Source organism: Peromyscus maniculatus, chromosome 2 (genome assembly GCF_049852395.1).
Source record: "Peromyscus maniculatus bairdii isolate BWxNUB_F1_BW_parent chromosome 2, HU_Pman_BW_mat_3.1, whole genome shotgun sequence".
Classification (NCBI taxonomy): Eukaryota; Metazoa; Chordata; class Mammalia; order Rodentia; family Cricetidae; genus Peromyscus; species Peromyscus maniculatus.
In genome coordinates, this window is record NC_134853.1 from 20,782,041 (window position 1) to 20,806,258 (window position 24,218).

Consider the following 24,218-nt stretch of genomic DNA (forward strand, 5'->3'; position numbering starts at 1 on the left):
CATTTTATTTATTTTTTACACTTACATATTGGACAATTTCACTCTTTCCTAATCCATCATCCATTCCATTCACACCTGCTTCATCTGAGAAACCAGTTTTTCTAATTTGTGGCTTTATCTTTCCAAAGGCTTTGGGGTCAGTGCTGGAGAGATGGCTCAGAGTTTAAGAGCACTTACTGCTCTTGCAGAGGACCTGCGTTCCGTTTTCAGCACTCACATGGTAGCTCAAAACTACCTGTAACAAAAGTTCCAGGAGACCCAACATCCCCTTCCAGCCTTCCCAGGCACCAGGCATGCATGTGGTCCACACACACAGGTAGGCAGGCAGGCAGACACTCATACACATTATAAAACTAAATAAATCTTATGAGGTTTTTGTCAAAAAGTTGCTAATGTATGTACCCTTTTATTTCTCCTTTTCCATTAAACAAATGTTGTTTACACTCCTTTGCCTTTTCTCTTCTTTCTCCCAGCTAGTAAGGCCCAGGAATTGCTCCATATTGTTCATGGAGTTGTTTACTCCTTTCATCGATGGCTGACTACTGCACAGATGCTCTTTGGGATATCTAACCAGTCTCCTGTGAGTGGTACTTTGGATTTTTTCTCATTATACACACTGCAGTTTTGGAAAAGTGAACAGACTGCCCGAAGAATTCAAAGTACAAAAGTTCAAAATCAGATTTCTTTTTTTTTTTTTTAATTCATTGATCCATTCATTAGACAACAATTATTGGGTATTGGAAACTAATATTAGAACACTAGTCACCATGATGTGTGAAATCACTTGAGTTAATGAACATGGGTTCCCTCATAGAGAAGTTGTCTGGGTCGATGAGGCATGGGCACATGACGTGAAGTGAGGATCCTGGGGAGAGTGTTTCAGGAAACTGAGTTTTTATCACCTCTTTGACTGCACAGACACTGTGCTCATTAGTTTCTGACAACTTGACACAAGCTTGGGACATACAGGAAGAAAGAACCTCAACTGAGAAAAAGCCCCCACCAGATTGTTGTGTATGCAAAGTCTGTGGTGGCAATTTCTTGATTAGTTATTGATGTGGGAGGGCCCAGCCTGTCGTGGACAGTGCTAACCTTTGGCAGGTGGTCCCGGGATGTATAAGACAGCAGGCTGAACAAGCCGTGCAGAACAAACCAATAAGCAGCATTCCCTGTGGTCTCTGCTTCAGTTCATGACTGCAGATTCTGGGTTTGAGATCCTGCCTTAGTTTCCCTCCATGGTAGGCTGTGTCTGGGTGTATAAATGAAACATAAATCTTTCCTCTCCAAGTTGTCTTTAACTGTGTTTATTACAGCAAGAGAAAGCAAACTAGGACAGACATGATGAATAATTATGTCACCAATAATTAAAGTCTGTGCCCACGGGTCTGAGGCAGAACTGGAGGACTTATTTAGCTGAGTAACCTAGTGCCCTACTTCTTTTTTTGTTCCTGTGATAAACACCATGACCAAAAGCAACTCAAGGAGGAAACTTCAGCCTGCAGCTTGCAGCCCGTCACTGAGCAGAGACAAAGTAGGATTTCAAGGCAGAAGCTTGAAGCAGAGACCCTGGAGAAATGTGATTTCTGGCTTGCTCCCAGGCTACTTTTCTTATACAGCCCAATTCCACCAACTTAGGGTTGGTACTGCCCACAGTGAACTGGACTCGTGTAGATCAATTAGCAATCAAGAAAATACCCTCACAGACAAGGTCAGATCACCCATCTGATGGGGACAATTCTTCATTTGAGGTTCCATCTTCCCAGATGTGTCAAGTGGACAACCAAGGTTAGCCACCACACACCTAGGTTTACATTTTTATGTTGATAATCTTAAATACATATAGGCCACATAATAATTCACATTCATAATGTATATGTATGCACATATAACACATAGTCTGTTCTCTTTATTCGTGAGATGTGTGAATTCAAACAATTTCATATAAAAACAGAAAAAATTAATCATATCTGTACAGAACATGCAAAGACTTTTTCCCTTTGTCATTAATCCCTTAAAAAATACCCTAACCATCATTTACAAAATGTTTACATATATTAAAAGGAATCTAGAAATGATCTTAAAGTATATGGGAGGTTGTGTGTAGTCTACTTGAAAATATGAAAACGTGTCTGCTAAAGGTCCTATAGCTTTAGCATATACTTTAGCTTTAGCATACTGAGGGGAAAATGTATATACATTCTTTTAAATTTTTTTAGATTCATTTATTTTATATGCATGAATGTTTTGCCTATACCTATGCATGTGCCTTATGTGCATGCATGCCTGGTATCCAGAGAGGTCAGGAGAGGGTAACAGATTTCCTGGAACTAGAGTTATGGATGTTTGTAAGCCACTCTGCAGATGCTGACAAATGAGCCCAAGTCCTCTGCATGAGAAAAAGGTGCCCTTAACTACTAAGCCATCTCTTCAGCCCTAATGTACTTTTTAAAGTATTTATTATTATTATTGTTGTTGTGTGTGTGTTGGTGTGTATGTACTGGTATGTATGTGTGCTGGTGTGTGTGTGTGTGCTGGTGTGTGTATGCTGGTGTGTGTGTTTGTGTGTGTGTACTTTCATGGCAGGGCATGCATGTCAATGTCAGAGAACAACTTTGTAGAATCAATTCTCTCCTTCCACATTTGAGTAGAGTCAGAAATTGAACTCAGGTGATCAGGCTTGAAAGGCAAGTACTGAGCCATCTTTCAGGCCCGCACAAACTCTATGTATTCCTCTCTGATAAAAGTGAGTATTTTTATATTTTATTTATATATTTTAAAGTAAGAGTTAACTTTTATTCTTAAAAATTGCACACCATAACTGAACTCAATTCTTCCAGAAAACAGAGAAAAAAGGAAGCTAGCACTCTGCTGACAAAGAGGGAGCATGTTAAGCTTACTATACTTAATGCTATATTGAAAACTTGTTCTGCTGCTTTTTATGCTGAGAGACAGGCTGCGGTATTTGGTATTTAACGAGGGTAGCAATATGCAACAGTTAATGGATTATTACTTAGCGGTATGTGTTTTGCAGTGATTACCACACAGCTCTCAAGTGCCTTGGATTCCTATTTCATGCAGCAGTTCTGTGGACAGTAGGGAAAGAAAGAGATGACATTTAAACAACCACTCATCTTGTTTTAATGTCAGGCTCCTGTCCATCAAGAAGGTTTTCACACGAGCTGGTCCATAAGCAGCATCAGAAACTGACCACAACTCAAACCCTCAGACTACTAGAACACTAATAATTTCCAAGGTCTCACAGTCTTTACATTTCAGTAGGAGCCGAAAGCATGTACCTCTTCTGAACACCTTCCTTCTTCAACAGTTGGAAGGGTAGTGGAATTTAAGCCCCAAGAATCCAGTAGGTTTGGTTTCTTCTAGACAGGGCCAAGCCTGCAAGATGCTGGAGTAAGCAAAAAGGAACCAGAGAAATGAGTAATGCAGCCTGCAAAGGATGGAGCTGTGGGGGCAGGGAGGGCTAGCCTGGGAGGTTAGCACTTCATAACTAGCAGTTGTTATTTTAAGTGGTAGTTATTACCACTATCAGCATTGATGTGTGTGCGCGTGTGTAATCACCACTGCCACCTCCATCAAGGTCCCTTGCATTTCCCAGTCAAGATCTCCACCTCCAGCCAGCAGCTCCTGCCTGGGTGAGTCATTTCTAGAAGGGCCTCTCCGGGGTGTCAACTTCCCAGACGGCAGGAAATCCCCTCTGGAAACGCTTCTGGCTGCTGGGCACATGCCTTCCCCGCCCCCAACGCGGGCGCCCCCTGGGGGTGACGACCGTGCCCTCCGGTTTCGGGTTCCGGGCACTGGCGCCCCGCCCTCCACCCGCTGGGCCCGCCCAGCTGTCCCGGCGCGGGCACCGGCCACAGGGTCCGCCGCTCTCCATCGAGGACCATGGCGAGGCTGAGCTGGGGATACGGCGAGCACAATGGTGAGCGCGGGCTCCAGCGGGGGCAGGTACCGTCCAGCGGGAGATCTGAGCCCCGTGGGTGGATGGGGGTCGGGGCCGGGGTCCCGTGTGCTCTGTCGGGGCGGACAGAAGTGTTCAGTCCCCATCACTCCAAAAGCCCCCCACTGTCCGGGGAAAGCCTGAGAGGTCAGAAGACAGATGACACACTTGTGAGGATAAAGGACAACTTGAGGGCGGCCTGAGCACTGATCTCTAAGTCACGGGATGCCTTCCAGAGGCTGTTGGAGAAATCTTGGTAACTTGTAATTTGCGTACTGATATGAGGCTTACTTAGAACTTGTTCTTCACTTTTCCTTTCCGACAAGACCTATCCTTTCAGAGATCAAGGCTTAGCAAATGATTATAGAAGTCATAACGTGGCGCCAAGTGTACTTATTGATAAGCGTGGCAATGAGATATGTACTTCCCTTCCTATCGTAAATGTATTAGAGATAAAACAGGTTTCTTGTTGGTCTATTGAACTGAAGGCTTCAAGTAATAATTCTAAAGAATTGCAAAGAAATACCAGGAGAGCACTGATAGAAGCCTGTCAAAATGGAGTTTGTGAATAACATTAAAAACTTCATGTACACTATTGGACGGTATTCTACAGTGCATTTTATGCAACGTGTACTGAAATTGTTCCTTTCTTTTATTTTACATTTCCCTTTTTGTGTTATAAGATGAGGTTTCACTCTGTAGCTTAGACTGGGCAGAACTGGTGGTCATCCTCCTGCCTTGCATGGAAAATTTTCATTTCTAATTGCAGCTTGTTTGAGGTTGTGATGACTAACGTTACTTTTAAAATGGCACCAGATGAACTTTAGAATTTTAAGAATGAAATTTATAATTTAGGTGAGTTTCTTTTGAATGAAGTCACAATAACAATCCTATATTTCACTATCTTCTAATTTGAGTTTTGGAAAGACATTCTTCACACATTTCGTTTTTGTCCCTGATGGAATTATTTTTATTGTTGTTATTTGGCAATTCTAAGGTTGTGTTAGCCAATAGGTACTGACTGCACCCTAATAGGTAGAAAGTATTGTTTTCAGTAAAATTCTTCTCCAGAAAATTTAAAAATTCTGAAAAGGCATTAACAAGGAATCATTTTTACATTTTATTTATTTTTTAATTTTAAAAAAGATTTATTTGTTTCTTTTTAAACAATGTTTATGAGTATTTGGCTTGAATGTATGTTAGTTATAGATGATTGTGAGCCACTATGTAGGTCTGGAAATCAAACCCAGGTGCTTGGCAAGAGGAATGTGTGCCTTTTACTGCTGAGCCTTCTCTCCAGTCCCTACATTCTACATTCTAGCTAGGAGTTGTGGAATGATTCTTCTCTTTCAGATATGGAGGTTTTAAGAGGACCAGATTTTGTTGGGAAAATTCTGTTGGGATGTGTTGCATCCCAACTAAGCAAGCCTTGTTGTTTTTTCTTGTTTAGTCATTGGCAAAGCCAGCGACTGGGCAGATTAAGGGGATCTTGAGTTGAGAGCAGCAGTGATGAATGGAACGGAAGGGAAACTCTGGACAGAGTGCCTGTTCTCAAGCAGCTTGTCACTTCTTCCACTACCCTTTGATCATTTTTTATTGGTTTAGGCCATGTGACATCACCAAGCATTATATATTACTATGAATATTCAAAAATTCCCCAAACCACTGAAGAACCATGTACCTTTCACTTAAGAACCATATTTAAGTGGGTTTAAAGTTGAATTTGCTAGAAAATATACAGAGGCACAATAATGCAAGTGAATAGATAAAATTGGCTATTTGGTCCAAGTTGTTTGTTTGTTTTATTTTGAATAGGTTTGACTTCTCTATAAACAGCTCTTGTTATGAATGGCTAGGAATTGATGAAGAAAGTGATTAGGAAATGAAAATAGCCTGTTGTAAAATGTTTGCACATTGTGATGCATGCATTGCATATTTGAAATCTGGTACTGAAATCTGGTGCCCATTAAATTAACTTATATGTGGTGTCCAGGAAATAGAAAGATTTTTCTTTTTTTTTTTTTTTCTTTTTCTTTTTCTTTTTTTTTTTTTTGGTTTTTCGAGACAGGGTTTCTCTGTGTAGCTTTGCGCCTTTCCTGGGACTCACTTGGTAGCCCAGGCTGGCCTCAAACTCACAGAGATCCGCCTGTCTCTGCCTCCCGAGTGCTGGGATTAAAGGCGTGCGTCACCACAGCCCAGCAAAAGATTTTTCTGTATTAAATAAGAAGACAAGATTGTGAACAGAAAGAGTAGTCACGCAGAAAGATAAGGGAAATGAGCCGGGCAGTGGTGGCGCATGCCTTTAATCCCAGCACTCAGGAGGCAGAGGCAGGCGGATCTTTGTGAGTTCAAGGCCAGCCTGGTCTACAGAGCGAGACCCAGGAAAGGTGCAAAGCTACAAAGAGAAACCCTGTCTCAGAAAACAAGCAAACAAACAAACAAACAAAAGAAGATAAGGGAAATGATCTGATAAATGTAATGCGCTTTCTAGTGTCCTCTGAGGATTTTTAATGCAAAATTGCTATGACTCAAAGTATCTGATTACCAGGACACCTATTGAGCAGAGTATTGTCATGTGTTGCAGCTTTTTTTTTTTTTTTTTTTCCAGGAACCCGTGTGAGCAATAATGTTATATTTACTGACACAGTGTAGACATTTTATTTGGATTATGCTGTGTGAAAGATTTGTGTGTGTCTTGGGTAGACCAGTTGTACATCACAGGTAACTGAGCTGAGTTGAGTGATACCCGAGGATATCTGTTAGAGGTGTAACAAGCAAAACTAACAGGCAGTATTTTTAGAATGACTGCTTTCTTTGACACTTAACATCGTCTTTTTATCTCTTCTCCACAGACTTCCTGGCCTCTGGAGCAGCCAGGGAACATTCTTGATTTTGAGATGGAATTATTTTGTTTGCAAAAATGACTTGTACTTTTGTTTTAGTTAGTAAGTGTATACTTTGGGAAGTACTTCATTAAATATATAAATATTCTTTTACCTATAAGCACATTTTAATTCTGAAAACGACTTAAAACAGATAAAATGCTTTCCATACCCACAAAACACTAGTCTTGGTTAAAATATAGGTATGGGGGCCCTGAGAATAAGAATATTACTTTTCCTAATCTTTTTTTCGGGGTGGGGTTGTGGATGATGTGCATGTGTATATGAGTGTTTTCTTATGTGAGGTGTATATGCATGTGCATGTGTATATGAGTGTTTTCTTGTGTGTGAGGTGCATGTGCATGTGTATATGAGTGTTTTCTTGTGTGTGGGTTATGTGCATGTGTATATGAGTGTTTTGTGTGTGAGGTGTATGTGCACGTGCATGTGTATGTAGAGACCAGAGACTGACCTTGGTTGTTGTTCTCATTTGCTGTCTACCACCTTTTGCATCGAGGCAGAGTCTCTCGCTGAGCCTAGAGGTCAGTGATTCATTTAGTCTAAACCAGCCTGCCTTCTCCAGACATGCTCTGTCTCTGCCTCCTAAGTGCTAGATTACAAATGAGCTGACACACTCACCTAGCATTAATGTGGATGATGAGGCCCCAAACTCTCATCTTCGCATTTGTGCAAGCACTTTATCCATGGAGCCAGCGCTCTAGTCACCTGTTATCAACTTTAATTTGCTGAATGAAGAACTTACTTAGACCTTTTCTTTTGGCATATCAGGTCCTATTCACTGGAATGAATTTTTCCCCATTGCTGATGGTGATCAGCAGTCTCCAATTGAGATTAAAACCAAAGAAGTGAAATATGACTCCTCACTCCGACCTCTCAGTATCAAGTATGATCCTACCTCAGCCAAAATCATCAGCAACAGTGGCCATTCCTTCAACGTTGACTTCGACGACACAGAGGACAAATCAGGTTGGCTCTGTTTCTCTATTTGTTGTGCTAAGATTTTGGTTAGTTAGATTTATTCTCCTATCTTTGATTCTGGAATTTTCAAAATTGAAGAATATTTTTTCATGTGAATTCAAATGTTATCTTTTTGGACCTTAAGATAATGTTATCATTAAATAGTAGAGAAAATGTGTTCCGGATGATATTTAATAATTGGTTTTAGGTTATTATTACTTAACTGTGAAAATGTTGAAATTTAATAGTATTTCATAAATGATTTTAATCTTTTCTGGAAACTTTAATTTTTTATAGATTTAGTTATGTTATATGTGTGAATGTGTGCTATGTGGATGTCTAGAAGTTATGATGACTGTGAGTACCTATATGGGTGCTGGGAATCGAGCCCAGGTCCTCTGTACAATAGAAACAAATACTCTTGATCTTAACTGCTGAGCCATTTGTCTGGTCTCCGGTTTCTGGAAAGTCTTTAGTCATGATTATTTTGCTAATTATGGTAAACCTACCATACTAAGAGATTTGCTTTTTAAATCTTGTTTATGTGCTTGCAATCATAATATGTATGTGTACTAAACAAAACATACAGAAATGTAGGATAAAAATTAAGTCTATCCCTACAGTTTGTTATTATGTAAGCAGTGTGGCACTCATCCTCAGTATTTTAATGTGTAGCCACACATGTATACACAGGCATGTCATATTATTTTACACTTGCTTTTTAAATTATATTTAGGTTGATGTTATATTACTCTGAAAATTTTTCCTATTCAAAAATATTTCATGGATTTTTTTTCATTAGAATGTGTAGATCTAACACCTGGGATATATCAACTACTCTTTTATCATTATTTATACATTATTGTCCTAATAGTGGCCATTTCAGAAGGAAGGAAAGTAGATATTTAATTTAAAAGTAGAAATATTTAAAACCTCTATACATCTTATTTATACTTTTCAACTTGTAATAAAAATTGTATTTAATTTGTTTATGGGACACACAAAATAAAATTTTAATAAGAATTTAATTCACTTGTCAGTTTATTACCTAAAGATAGAATAAATAATATTTATTTAAAATGAATATTTAATACTCTTTGAGCCTATCTGCTGCCAAGTATGGATGATACTGTATTAACAATATATATCCCAATGCAAAGATGTGAAAACTCTCCTGTCATTTGTGTTTGCATGTATCTGTATTAGGGACACAGCGTTTGGTCTGTTTGCCATTTTGGCCTAGGATGCATGAGAAGTATATCAGATAGATATAGTTAGGAGTTCTTAGAAGCATACAAGAAAATCATTGCAGGAACCAGATACTATATATACAAAAGCTAAAATATCACCAAGACTTCTTAAGCCGTGGCCTGACCTTCAGAAAAGTCCTTGACCTTTCCAAGTAATGGCTTTTGTCATAGTAGCTGAATTCCATTACATTTTCCTGTGGCTTGCAGCACCTGTACAATACCCTTATGGAAGTTAGTGTTGGTCCCAAGGATTGAACTCAGGTATTTAGGCTTGCCTGGCAAGCACTTTCATCCCCCCGAGCTGTGTCATTAGCTCCTCATTAAGGACTTATAAAATTTTGTCACTTACTTCATCAACTTATAATTGAAATCATAATACCCTGTTTTTATAAAAGCATTGTGGTTAGTAAAGAATTGCAAGGTTATACAAATGTCTTCCCATTTGTCACATCATCACAGTGATCCCTTTCTGTTGACTAGTATAAAATACATAAAGAAAAATGAGTTTGATGTTTCTTTTTATGTGAAGCAGAAAGGGGAAACCTGCCTTGTTATAAGTATTCAACTTTATTTCCTCCAGGTTTGCAGTTTTGTGAATATGTAAATAGGTGTGCTTAGTGCACTGAGAAGTTTGGAAAAGCAGTCCAAAGTTTCTAAATAGCAAGTTGCTATCATCCATATTGTATATACTTTTTATAATATTTCAGATATAAAATGTCTAATACTACATACATCTAATATTAGAATAAAAAGTGTTGAGATCATACTTCAAAGAGATTTTCTTTATGCATATTAGTTTTTTTATTGGAAAAGAATCCCCAATTCAATTTCATCTGCAGTAGTCTGGGTCTCTCTCTCCCCTCCTCCTCCCCCTTCTCTCGTCCCCCCCCCCCATATCTCCTCACCCTTCCCTTCCCTCCCTTCCTCTCCTCTCCACTCTTCAACTCCTTTGAGACAGGGTCTCTCACTGAACCTGGAGCAAGGATGGTAGCCTGCAATTCCCAGAAATCCTCCTGTGGCCACATCTGGATCTTTTTTTCTTCTGTTTTTGTGGTTTGTTTGTTTGTTCTCCTGAGTCAGAATAACCCTGTGAAGTCCTGGCTGACCTGGAACTTTCTATATAAACCAGGCTGTCCTTGAACTCAAATAGAGCTGCCTAATTCTGCCTTTAGAGGACTGGGATTAGAGGTGGGAGCCACCACTCCTACCCCTGGCTTCTAAATGCTGGCCCACATGTTACACAGCACGTGCTCTTACCCACTAAGCCACCGGTCTCCAACTCCAAAAAACTGTTCTTTTTGTTAATATATATTTTTTAATTTTTGGTTTTTCAAGACAAGGTTTCTCTATGTAGCTTTGGACCTGTCCTGGAACTTTGTAGATCAGGCTGGCCTTGAACTCACAGAGATCCATCTGCCTCTGCCTCCCAAGTGCTGGGATTAAATGTGTGTGCTACCATGGCCCAGCTTCAAAAAACCGTTCTTGACCAAAAATTAACTCTGAATGTTATCAGTGAACACAGCAATGGCATAGAATTGTCCTCATGGCCCTTGAGGGTTTTACTTGGTTCGACGCCTGCACATTGCCTAGCCTGCAGACACCCACCCTTCAGAATGCTAATAGTCCTTTAAAAGAGGACAAATGGATATGAAATTCTGTACGAAGAGTATCTACTGGGCGTAGAGGAGGGTGATGAGGAAAGAGAAACCTGATGGGGTAACCGGGCTGCTCTTGCCTGTGATACTTGTCTTTCTAGACTCAGAACTCACTTTTCGCAGGCTCTCACTTAACTCTGGCTCCCCTGGTGTTCTGAGATGACTCCATCTAGAGCTTCCCACACTAGTGTAACTGGCAGGTTGGCATCTCTTGACCTCTTACATTAATGTTTTATTTGGAAGAAGTTTCTTTTTGGAAATTTGAAGTGAAAGAAAATAATAGCAAGTGTGACTTTGAAGAAATTATTGTTTACTTGTTTTAAAGAATAAAATAGAGACAATAGTTTATTATTTACTCATCTGGGCCAACTTTATTCAAAGCAGCACACCATTTATTCTCTGCAGGCTATGAGGAGTCACGCGAGTTCTGACAGGGAGGCTGAAGTAGGGGGGTCATGATCCAGCCTGTCTAAAAAGCTGAAAAGGAGCAGTGGAGGTGCACACACCTTTAACCCCACACTCAGGAGGCAGAGGCAGAGGGATCTCTTGAGTTCAAGTTCAACCTTTCTACAGAGCAAGTTCCAGGAGAGCCAGGGCTATGCAGAGAAATCCTGTCTCGAACCCTCCTCTCCACACAAAGAAAGCTAAAACTAAACAGTCACTATAAATTTTGTACCACACATTATCTGTTTTATTACAGACCCTAGAAACTTAATATTTGTTTGTTTGGGGTTTTTTGTTTGTTTGTTTTTCCAGACAGGGTTCCCTGGCTGTCCTGGAACTTGCTCTATAGACCAGATTGACCTTGAACTCAGAGATTCACATGCCTGTGCTTCCCAAGTGCTGGAATTAGATGTGCACTACCACTACCTGGCTAAACCTAGATATTTTAAGCTCACTTTTTCTGACCTAATTTTTTGGAAGAGTCCTATTCAAAAGAATAGTCTTCTCCACAATTAGGCATTTGCTGATCATAAACTCACTTGGATATTTTACTGAAATACTGACCTGTGCAGTCTGAATATGTAAGCGGTAAAACAATCCGCACAGCTTAGCCTGCAAAGCCGGCTAACCTGACTTGAACTGTGACCTCTACAGCCATTATTCTTGGATGTCTCCCTAACAATGTGTGTTGTTTGTATCACTTTCTTTCTCCAGAGCCAGCTTGCCTGAGTCTTCTCCCAAAGTCAATTCCACATTGATTACTCAAGCTCTCTAATCTCCTTTCTATCTGCAAGGGAATGAGTCTTTGGCCAGCTCAGATTTTGTTATGCAACAGCCAGGATGAAAAGCACAATAGAGCCCTTGACTAGCCTCCTGCAGGTGTCCTTCCAGCCCGAGTCGGTGCAGGCTGTGTAATGAAGTATGACTGGCGTCACTCAGGGGAATCACGGTGAATCCATTGAACGACAAATCAATTGTCTTATCCACTTATTCATCAGATATTTGTGCATCTCCTCTGACAGTCACTAAGTTAGGCAGTGGTGATAGCAGGATCCAGTCTCTGCTTTCACCAGTGCAGCGCAGGACAAGAAACGGCAATAAAAGTAACTAACTATGTTTCACAGAGTAAAGCAAGAGCAAGTTCACAGACTGATCGAAATGGTGGTCTCTTCTCTTTTATTGTTCAGAGTGCTTTGAAATAGCCATCTTTTGGTATTATCATTTTTAATTGTGTGTGTGTGTGTGTGTGTGTGTGTGTGTGTGTGTGTGTGTGTGCCACATACATGTGGGTGCTAGTGGAGGCCAGAAAAGGACATTGGATCCCCTGAAGCTACCTGACATGGGGACTGAGACTTGAACTTGGGTCCTCTGGAAGAGCAGCAAGCACTCTTAACTGCTGAGTCATCCCACCCACCCCACCTTTATGTATTACGAAGATAAATACATGGACATGCTTTTTTATATAAGGTGGATAAGTTTTGGAATTTAAGACTGTGTTTGTGTGTGTATGCACATGCATGAGTGATGTGTGATGTGTGCACACACATCACTCATACACTCTCTGAAGAGTAATATAAATATCTGTAGTTATGTGTTTGTTTCTCCAGTCTAACACAATTTTGTTGTATGTTGATGGAGTTTAGTGATGTGTATGGTGTATTCAGCACACAATGTTTCCTTTCTGTCCCTATATCTGCAGCATACAACAGAACTAGGCAGAAATAATTTAGAATTCTCTTCTGTTCTCCTTCCTTCCCCCCCATTTCCTTCCTCCCTTTTCTTTTTCTTTAGTTTTTGCACAGGCTAGCTTCAAACTCACTGGAGAGCCCAGGGTACCAGGATTACAGGCATATGCCCTACACCTAGTTTAGGACTACTTTGTATTAAAGTGTGTTTCTATATACTTCTGATATAGTTTTATCATCATCATCTTAGAGATAATATTTGCTGAAGGAAAACACTGAAACATACCCTATCAAAGTGACAAAGACATCTTGGAGTTTTAAAAAGTAATTTAATTTCACCCTGTATTTTATGCTTCTTCACAAATACAGACTGCAACCACAGAAGGTGCTCCAGTCTTTGTGCACACCGTGGTAGCAGTGGGTAGCACGTCTGCAGCGCCGTTGTGTGCTCGGCATTGGAAGGCGTTGTGCTTACCCTGTTTCTTCTGTTTGCACAGTGGTCTTAGGGAGACTGTATCACTCTCTCCAGTGGTTAGATGTGTAAGCGGCAGCTTAGAAGGTCGGTTTGGTCCAAGACTATGCAGATGTAGAAAGTCCAGACCCTGGTCATCTAGACATCCTGCAGAGCCTGGATCTAATCATGCAAGCTGTTTGGCTCTCCCAAGCTCACAATGAATCCCTTTTGCATTTCATATTCTTATTCAAAGAATCTGGCTTGCTCTCAGTTAAACAGAGAGGATTTTCGCTTTTCAGAATTCAGATCTTTTCTCTTTGCTGCCCGTGGGTGTGTTGTGACTTGCCAAGTATTCTGTAAAAATCTACATGGTGGACTCTGTTTCCAGTCTTTTGTTTTCACTCTTCATATTTGTAAAATTGTATCTATATCTGCAAACTGAGTGCATTTGTAAGGACAGGAATGTGTTTAGTGATTCAGGGAGAAGTTATGGGTTTTGATGGGATGGGTAACTGATTTTTCTTGCTAACCATTAAAAATGTGTTGGTGTTTAGTTCTTCGTGGAGGTCCTCTCTCTGGAAGCTACAGGTTGCGGCAGTTCCACCTGCACTGGGGGTCAGCAGATGACCACGGCTCTGAGCATGTGGTAGATGGAGTGAGATATGCTGCAGAGGTAAGCTGCCTGTATAGCCTTCTCCATAGGGGGAACCTTCCATCGCCCCAGTACATCCTCAGCTGCTTAGACACCTCAGTGTCTGAGACAGCATCATCATCTAACAGGAGAGCTTCAAATGTGGCCTTTCATAGCCTTGAACCAACTCTGAGAGCTTAGTGTTGGTTATGTGTTTGGAAATGAGTAAACTGAGTTTAGCATGGTATCACATGCCTGTAATTCCAGCACTGGGGAGGCCAAGACGGAAGGATCAGGACTTCCAGGCCGGCAGCCTAGGATATATGACAAGACTCTCTGATAAAACAAAACCAAACAACAATAACACCAAAAATAACAAGAAATGTATTTGTTGGTGGGAGGGGGTGTAAATCAGAGACTAACTGGGAAAGAGTAAGTTATTTTTCCAGTCAGGAATCATTATGATTCATTTATTTAAAACCCAAGTCTTGTGACATTAAACTTCATCTGTTCGATTTCCTGAAAGGCCCGAGAGAAGAGAAACATTTGTATTATGTTCAGCTCTGTGTATATTTGATCCGGACACAAATAATCTGACCTAAATAAAGTTCACATTCCATATATGACAACAATGATGTTTGAGACTAAACTGTAAGGACATGAGCTTCAGATTGCATCTGCAGGAATCTAATGCAGCCTCTGCTCACTATTCAGAACATCGATAAAGAGCATTGAAGGGACTCTGGCCAGCTCTAGCATGGCAAACTTGACTCTGGCAGTTCTTGCTCTTCTCCCTGTTTCCCTCTGCCTTGCTAATAACCATTAGATTACATTCCTGAAGCTAGCCACCAAGGTCTATTTCCTTATTTGGCTACTTCCTCTTCCTGAGGCTGATTACCAAGGTCCAGCTATTAAAGTATTGAAGTCCAGCAACCAAAAGCCCCCTTTGGCTCACCTAATTAACATGTCCAAATAAAATTAAACACCTCATGCTAACATAAGGGTTTCCCCTTTTACCATTATAAACGCCATTTTCCTATGAGCCACGTCTGTCTCCTCTCTATCCAGAGGCAGTCTTTCATCTCTCCAGGACAAATACCCATTCTCCCTCTCCCTTGTTCCCACCCCCTACTCCCTCATCCTATATCTCCTGTCTTTGTCTCTTATTCCCTGCCCTTTGTCCCTCTGAGACTAAGGATCCACCTCCACCCCCTCCCTTGTTCCTTTCTTCTTTTCCCTCATCCATATCTCCTGTCTTTATCTCTTATTCCCTGCCCTCTGTCCCTGTAGGGTAAATAAATTTCCTTTGTGCTGAGAACTTGGTCTGGGGTCCTGAGCTGATACTATTCCTTTCAAGCACAAAATTAATGATTCATTATCTTGCTTCCTTTTCTCTGGTAAGGTAGTCCTTTTTGTTATAACTACATTCATCAGGAATACTCTGACTATTCTAATCCTCTGCTTAAAATACAGAGTGTGATATACCTCATTTTAATACCATTAAATAGCACTGAACTTTACCGAGAGATGAAAGCCAAGTCTTGCGTGACTCAACAAAGACTATTTGAGTGAAACGAGCGTGGCCTGTGATTTATCTAGACAAGACTGAGCAGTTACCAGGTGGTACAGATTCCCTTCAGCTTTTCATGTTTCTGAGATGTGGTTAGACACCCAGGACAACTCTTGAGAAAATCCAACAAATGGAACTTCTTTTCCAGTTACCCTATTTGTTTATATGTGTACCTGGCCTTTGAGGCTTCTGTCATGTCCATTTTGCCAGTGTTTTGTGTTGCAATACTTGCTCTGTCCTCAGGGGGCAGGAATGAAGCGATAGGTGGTCAATTCTCTGGCAACAACGGTAGTATGTGATCTGAAGAGTGGCTGTGGGGTTAGGAAATGCTTCTTTGAGATGGTATGTAAGTTGAGACAGAATGACAAGGAGAAAGCACTGTGAGAAAAATCTTGACTCAGAGTGCTTTCCAGGGAAAGGCAATAGCAAAGGGAAGTGCTGTGCGGTAGGAATGAGGTCAGCATGCTCAGGAAGAGGAAGGCTTGGCTTTATAAAACTGGAATTGGTGAGAGAGAAAAGGAGAGGACTCTGTCCTGCAGAGCACTGACCTGTTCTGCTTTCTATTTTCTAAAACATAACTGACTGCCAAGTGGAGAACAGGCTGTTGTGGGGCAAGTGTTGGAGGAGGGAGACAAAGCAGAAGACTATGGAAGAGTTGAGGTGAGCAGCGATAATTTGAGCAGAAGTGTGAAGACCCTGGAGTGGTCCATGATATGCTTGGAAGGCCATGCCGGTGGGACTTGCCTATAGCAAGGATGCTGAGCTTCAGCATGCTGTCAATACAAACCTGGACTTTAAAGAGGATATCAGGGCTGGAAATGCTAGTGTCTGGGAGACAGCCACATTTAGCCCAAAGTTCAGAAAAATCGCTTTGTGCTCAGTCAACTCTAGAGATGGCTCCAATGTGTTAATTAGCCTTTCTAAGCATCTTTAAGAACATAGCTGTAATTAAGTTATGTCCCATTATGAATTTGAAACAAAAAAGAAAACAAAGACATTTTAAATTGCAACACATGAAAATGTAATGTTTCAACTATGATTTGTGGCGTTATAGAGAGGTTAAAGAAATCTCATCATGAAAAATTTTGTGCCAAGACATGCAGTGGTGGTTTGAATGGGAATGGTCCCCACCGGCTCTGTATTTGGGCACTTGGTCCCCTATTGGTGACGATATTTGGGGAGGTCTAAGAGGTGACACCTTGTTGGGGGAATATGTCTCTGAGGAAATATGTTTCAAAGCCTCTTGCCATATTCAGTGTTTTACTCTGCTTTGTGCTTGTGGTTTGAGAAGTGAGCTCTCAGCTTGCTGATTCAGCTCCCATGCCCAGTGCCTGCTTGCCACACTTCCCCACCATCATGGACTCTAACTGTCTGGAGCCCTAGGCCCAAATAAGCTCTTGTTCTCTAAGTAGCCTTGGTCATGGTACTTTATCACAGCAGCAGAAAAGTAACTGATACACATGGATATATAAAGAATAGGTTAATAGTCTGTGCTGGAAACTGTATTTGGTTATGGTTTATCCATCATTGTTATATGTTTGATCTGAATTATCCCCCACAAGTCCACTTATCAAAAGGTTTCCTCCCCAGGGTAGTGTTATTGGAAGGTTGATGAACCTTTGAGAGGACTGGCTTCCGAGAAAGTCCTTGGGTCATTATCAGTGTGCCTTTGAGGGGGTAGTGGGACTTTGCCCCTTCCCTTGACTTTTTTGGCTTCATGGTGATGTGACCAGGTTTACTCTGTCAGGCACTCCAGGTGAGATATGCTACTTTGCCACAGACCAAAAAGCCAGGAGAATGCTCTCAGGACAGATGAAAGCTCACATTAATGTAGGAGAAGCATAAATCAGATTTTCACATTCATGGTAGATTTTTCATAGTACTTAGCAGCATATTTTGCATCTTACAAACATTCAACTTAAAAGCACTAAAGCTAAGCAATGCTATATTTAGAAATGCTTTTACCAATAAGTAAGAATTTTGTTTGTTTGTTTGTTCTTAAACAGAGTCTCTCGAGTAGCTCTGTCTAACCTGGGACTAACTGTATAGACTAGGGTGGCCTCAGACTCGCAGAAATCTACCTGCCTCTGCTGGTGCTCAAATGCTGGAATTAAAGGTGTGTGCTACTACACCCTGTAGGAAGAATCACAATCTGGTTATTGTGGGGGTTAATTACCTGTCATTCATCTCTCATTGATGTTCCTGTTAGTCAGGAAGTATGAAGTTGCTAATTGTTTACTTTTAATGCAAAAACATAAAGCCAATATATAAAGGTGACACCAGTTCCTCCATGAAGGTGTGGAAAGGTTATATGGGGGAGAAGAAGACTTTTTTACAAACAGGTTTTCTTGCTCTGGTTTCTCATCGTATTTCAAACAGTTGTTTAGCCAGCAGAAAGATGTCTACATAGAAGATTTCTTTCCTTGTGTTTACACAATCATTTTCTAACTGGTTGCGTTCCTGACCCTCTGATGCCATTTCTCACTAAGCAAGCTATTTAAGGAGTTGTTGTAATTGGCACAGAGCCATTGAAAACAGCTTTAGCACCCTCATCAGCCCATCCCCACGGTGGAACGTTCTTTATCTCTCCTGAGCCGTGTGAGCCTAGTTTCATCATCCAGTGTTTTCAGGGCTCTTTCCTCCCCCTGCTATCTCACATCAGTTAGGAATGTGGTGCAGAATCCACCTTTGTATGTTTCTGTCTGGCTATCCCTTTGTTTCCCTTGATTACACATGATTGTTGCACTACTTTATAGTTTTATAGCTGAGTATGTGTGATACTTCTTATCTAATCAGAAACTCTTTATATTAGTTGCCTATAAGATGTGGAGTTTAATTTGAAGGATGGGGATGAAAGTATGTGTTTGAATATGCCAAATTCTCTCTGTGACAGTTCGCTGAGAGAGTGATGTGAGCATGAAGGCTGAATGAGTGTTCCCTTCCTGAACTGCCAAGCAGATCCCTAAGGATTCTTATGTGAGGTGGTCCCTGGTATCATCAGTTCCTTGCCTGAACAACATGGCCTGGCCTTCAGCATTTATGATAGGAACTAAATCTTCTGGGCATGGCATATTGCCCTTTGGCTTTTCTCTGTCCTTCTCTCAAGCCGAACTGAACTGGTAATCAGCGTGGTGATTCTGCAGTTTCCCATATTCCTCTGTGTTCAGGATACTCACGTGCTCTAACATGTAGGTTTTTGTTGGGTTTTGCAAATGTCTGCTTGCATGAGACTTAAGTTGTAAAGTAAGCAGAGCCTTTTCAAGAGTCTTAAGTTCTCAAAATTCTCTCTCTTTCTCCTAGCACTAGCTGCCTCTCTCTTCATGTTCAACCACCTCTGATTCTTTGACCCAAAGCCTCTTTTTCCCCATCACAACTTGCTCTTGGCAAAGGATCTGAATATATTTATATAAGGTAGTGATGTAAATTACCTATGTCAGTCAGCTCAATATGATCATGGGAATATTGTACCCCTATATCAGAACACTACCTGGTACCCTACAAATGTATGTGACTATCATTTAACAGTACAAATAATTTAATAATAAAAATATGACTAGATCTAAAATAGTTTATCATAAGGAGAATTTGCATTTCTCAGCCACAAAAATGTGAGACTGCAACAATAAATATATGACAGGTCAGTTTCACAAGCAACCTTGTTATTGTCAGCAGCCACTTTATAGGAAGTTGACTTCTTGTACCTGTAGAGCCCAGACACCTCAGTGAAACCGGTGGGCAGCTGGTATCTGACCCATGCCTGCTCATTTGCAGTAACTTCAGTGAGAGTCAAAGGCCCTAGTTCACATAAGAACAATATTGGAATATGGAAGGACTGGAGAAACTGGGCAGAATGTTCAGGACATAGTAAATGAGCTTTCAAATAGTTCATCAGAGATAGCTAGGAGCCTGCAATCCTTCTGGCCTCATTTTATATGAGTAGATTAAGAGGATAAAGTCAGGGTCTACATGAAGGACTCTGTCTTAGCTAGGTTTTCTGTTGCTGTCTAGAGGCACCATAGTGAAGAAACTTCGGCACCTCTTACAAAGGAAAACATTTCATTGGTTTAGCTTACAGTTTCAGAGGTTTAGTCCATTATCATCATGGTGGGACATGGTGGTGTGCAGGTGGACATGGTGCTGGAGACAGATCTGAGAGTTCTACATCTTGATCTCCAAGCAACAGGAAGTGAACTGCCTCACTGGGTGTAGCTTGAGCATAGGAGACCTCAAAGCCTATCCCCACAGTGACACCTTTCTCCAACAAGGCCATACCTACTCTAACACCTCCTAATAGTGCCACTACATATGGGCTCATGGGGGCCAATTACATTCAAATTACCACAGAATCCTTATGCACTTGAGGCCCCAACACCAGTCATTTATATCAATGTTTCATTTGCATTTACATTTTTTCGTCGTTCTTATGCAAATGTTTGAACTATGTTGTGTGCTTTCTTTTCAGCTCCATGTTGTCCACTGGAATTCAGACAAATACCCCAGCTTTGTAGAGGCAGCTCATGAGTCGGATGGGCTGGCTGTCCTGGGAGTATTTCTTCAGGTAAGAATCCACTGTTTAATTTTAAATAGTCAGCCATTCAACTAGTTTTAAATAGCAAACTAGTTCTAAATTTAGTATTTTCCTTTTTAAGTGAACAGTAAAAAGTTCCATAATAGCTTGGAAACGGTATCTAATTATATTTCACATTGCCAGTTGAGGATTCATATGGAAGTAGCAACTGATACATCCGTAAGAAAGCAGCAGAAGTCCCAGCTGAAATCTAGGCTCTTCTGGTTTTCTGATTTCAATATTTAGAGACCTAGAAGAGCAGAAAATTTAAGCTCATGCTTCTTGAGGCCTTTGTTTGACGACATTGGCAAATCATTTCAAACATACTGATCCATTGTTTTGAAAAAAAAAAAAAATCCCAAGCTTCTTTTTTTCTGGTATTTTCATGGGAACAGGCAAGTCCTGTCATTACACCTGGGGACACTTTCCTTAGGGCGTGCTCTTTTTCCATACCTCATTATCTACGTGATGTTGTAACTTGTGGAGCTTGGGTGGGGTTGAGGGGCAGATATTGGGAGTGATGTGGGAAGCAGCCAGGGCTTTTCCATGAACTCTAGGTAGGAGCAACAGGATCCAGATGTAGCTAGAAAAGGTACTCTTCTTATAGGGTTTTAAACCTTTAGGTAAATTGAAAACACTCTCATTAGTGAATGGAATACATTTTATACCTTTGTATTTAGGATGCATATGCTCTTCAGGATAGAGCCCCTTGATCTGGGACTTCAAGTAATTTTAGGCTGCAAGTAGGAGATCTAAGATTTTATTTAAGATTTGATTGCAGCTTGATCTGGATCCAAATGCCATAGCTGGCTTAATCATCAGCCACTTTCCCAAGCAAGGTTTCTCTCAAGCTAACCTGTGGCTCAGCAGTTAAGAGTGCTTGCCACTCTTCCAGGGGACCAGAGTTCAGATGCTAGTCAGATTGCTTACCAGGGCCTATAACTCGAGCTCCAGAGAGTCTGACACCCTCTTCTACACTCCTTGGGCATCCACATATACATGGCTGATACCCATACACACACACACACACACACACACACACACACACACACACACACACACTCAAGAATAAATGAATTAAATAAAATAAAAATAAAAACAAATCTTTTGTAAACCATTTGAAACATGTGAAGCTAGGACTCCCCGCTTTGGAACCAGACTGTGGGTTCAGTCTAGGATCCCTGTAATAACTTGTTCAGATTCTTCTGCCATAATCAACTTGCCAGGTGGAAGAGAACCTTTGTTCTAGAATGGTCACCATAGGCTTGAGCTGACTCTGGCTTTTAGAAAATAATTAAAAATTAGGGACTGAAATGGGATGCTTGTGCTGATTTGCTGTTATAACTATTTCTGTTTTGAAATTTTACATTTTTAGATTGGGGAACACAATCCCCAACTGCAAAAGATCACTGACATTTTGGATTCCATTAAGGAAAAGGTAAAATTAATTACTATGTGTTAATGACTAACAGCTTCCTCCTCTCCTGAATTCTTTCACCATCTTTTGAAATCGTACACATTAGACATAGCATATCCTGCTTTCTTTGAAGCAAGTTTCAAGTTACCAGACCAAAACTGCAAAAAAACCTTACTGTCTCTTACCTTTTTAAACTTGTAAAGAGCATGACATTATCTAAAATAATCACCAATAAATCTATGCAGATTTAAGTTCTTTTTTTTTTTAAAGATTTTATTTATTATGTATACAGTATTCTGCCTGCATATACACCTGCACGCCAGAAGATGGCGCCAGATCTCATTACAGATGGCTGTGAGCCACCATGTGGTTGCTGGGAATTGAACTCAGGACCTCTGGAAGAGCAGCCAGTGCTCTTAACCGCTGAGCCACCTCTCCAGTCCCCAGATTTAAGTTCTTAATACTCTATTTTTTATTATTTATTTATTTATTTATTTATTTATTTATTTATTTATTTATTTATTTATTTATTTATTTATTTATTGTTTTTTCGAGACAGGGTTTCTCTGTGTAGCTTTGCGCCTTTCCTGGAACTCACTTGGTAGCCTAGGCTGGCCTCGAACTCATAGAGATCCACCTGGCTCTGCCTCCCAAGTGCTGGGATTAAAGGCGTGCGCCACCACCGCCCGGCTAAATACTCTAATTTTATAAACAAAAATTATACCTTATTTAAAAGACTAATTATGTAAAATAAAGTTTTTCTTGACCCTGGATCTCTCTACATATTTCATCCTAGCTTGTTATTTCTTTTAGAGCCCAGGCTGAACTTGAAGAATTCATGATCCTCCTGCCTCTATCTCCTGACTGCTAGGATATAGGCATGTGCCTGACTCTCGTATCCTTCTTAGATAAATCCATGGAATTTGCTACTTTATCTGATCTTTTTTGGATTGAGGCAGAAATTTATTTTACTAAAATATTAATGGATTACAGTATGTAATTACACAGAATTTGAATGTGTGTGTGATTTGTAATCTGTATCAATTATCTTTACTTTTCCAGGGGAAACAAACCCGATTCACAAACTTTGACCCATTATCTCTGCTTCCATCCTCCTGGGACTATTGGACATATCCTGGTTCTCTGACAGTTCCACCTCTCCTTGAAAGTGTCACATGGATTGTTTTAAAACAACCTATAAATATCAGTTCTCAACAGGTATGATAATTCTTCTTCCAAGTTGATTGTGATGTTTTCAAAGGAAACCCCTAAATCATTTTTTAATGCTGTTTTAATTTCTGCCATATTTTGGAGTCTGATGTTTTCTTTCATTAATTAGGTGAATGGTTAGATAAAATTTGTATTCCTCCTCCTCCTCCTTCTTCTCCTCCTCCTCCTCCTTCTCCTCCTCCTCCTCCTTCTTCTCCTTCTCCTTCTCCTCCTCCTCCTCCTCCTCCTCCTCCTTCTTCTTCTTCTTTCTCTCTCTCTCTCTCTCTCTCTCTCTCTCTCTCTCTCTCTCTCTCTCTCTCTCTCTTCACCACATCTTTCTATGTAGCCTAGCTTAGCCTGGAAATCAAGACCTTTCTGCTTCAGCTCCCAGGTGCTGGGATTACAGGCATGTGTCACCATTTGAAGTACATGGTTTTGGTAATGTTCTTTAGTCCATACTTTAATCACTACTCAGAAATGCTATGTTCTTAAACTTTAATCAGTTCTTAACTTGTGGGTTGTGACCCCCACAGGGGTCACATATCAGATGTTCTGCATATCAGATATTTACATTACAATTTATGAATAGGAACAGAATTACAGTTATGAAGTAACAACAAAAATAATTTTATGGTTGGGGGTCACTGCAACATGAGGAACTGTATTAAAGGGTCACAGCATTAGGAAGGTTGAGAAACACTGCCTTTAAGCCTCTTTGAGGGTGAAGCATCATTTTGAAGTCCTGATTGTTTTTGTTATTTTTGTTTTTGTTTGTTTGTTTCAGTTTGTTTGTTTGTTTGTTTCAGTTGACATAGAAACAGTCCCGTACAGAGAGGACAGTTAGTAGAGAGGTGCCTCAAGAAAGGCAACCCTTTCCTCTCTCCCCAGTCCCTAGACTGCTGCTCCCACAGATTCAGAAATGAACATTGAGATCAGTGTCAGGCATGGCACCCTGAGAATCGTGAATACCCGATAGCTTCCAGAAGAGGAAATCCTGTATACTTACCCCTTCAGGGGGGTAGCTCTTCTGTCAAGTGTTTCTACTGCATTCATGACAGTTGAATCTTGGCTTTTGTTGACAGAACTTTTGTGGGCTGCCTGAGGGAACATTGCTAAGAGGCTGCTCCCATCTGTGCCTTCCTTGGTAAAGCTTACTCAGGCATTTTTCTTTGTAAGTTTTTATTTATCTTTCAAAGTGATAGGGGATCAAATAAACGGCCTTACTCATGCTGCACGCCCTCCCCCCCCCCCCCCCCCCGCCGCCCTCATTTTTTCTGTGAAATGCTTATTCAGCTCTCAGAGTAGGCCATAAGGTCTAAAGTCTCAGGATGCCCCAAGTCCTTAGAAATATGTTCCTGAATATTACGTTTCTTAGCAGATTTTGTCTCACATATGTTGAGCTTTTTACAATTAGATACTGCAATCTTCACAGCAACGGGTCTATTTACTTATTTATTGTAGTGAGTTAATATGCCTTCCTGCTCTAGTCCTGTGTATCTGCCTGATTATGTATTCTCCACC

General features: G+C 40.7%; 1 protein-coding gene across 2 annotated transcripts in view; it reads left to right on the forward strand.

Annotated features, from left to right (window-relative positions):
- The first annotated feature begins 3,553 nt into the window (after window positions 1-3,553).
- The window catches only part of Ca13 (carbonic anhydrase 13), a 30,799-nt gene continuing 10,134 nt past the window's right edge, over window positions 3,554-24,218 (forward strand). Inside the window, exons 1-6 of one of the 2 annotated variants that reach the window (XM_006994726.4) lie at window positions 3,554-3,937; window positions 7,627-7,824; window positions 13,858-13,976; window positions 19,967-20,062; window positions 21,447-21,509; window positions 22,551-22,706. In XM_006994726.4, coding sequence (XP_006994788.2) covers window positions 3,901-3,937; window positions 7,627-7,824; window positions 13,858-13,976; window positions 19,967-20,062; window positions 21,447-21,509; window positions 22,551-22,706 — 669 coding nt within the window. In that variant the 5' untranslated portion in view covers window positions 3,554-3,900. Of the gene's footprint in view, window positions 3,938-6,386; window positions 6,901-7,626; window positions 7,825-13,857; window positions 13,977-19,966; window positions 20,063-21,446; window positions 21,510-22,550; window positions 22,707-24,218 lie in introns of those variants that run through there. The other variant, XM_042271131.2, reaches the window with a different exon arrangement.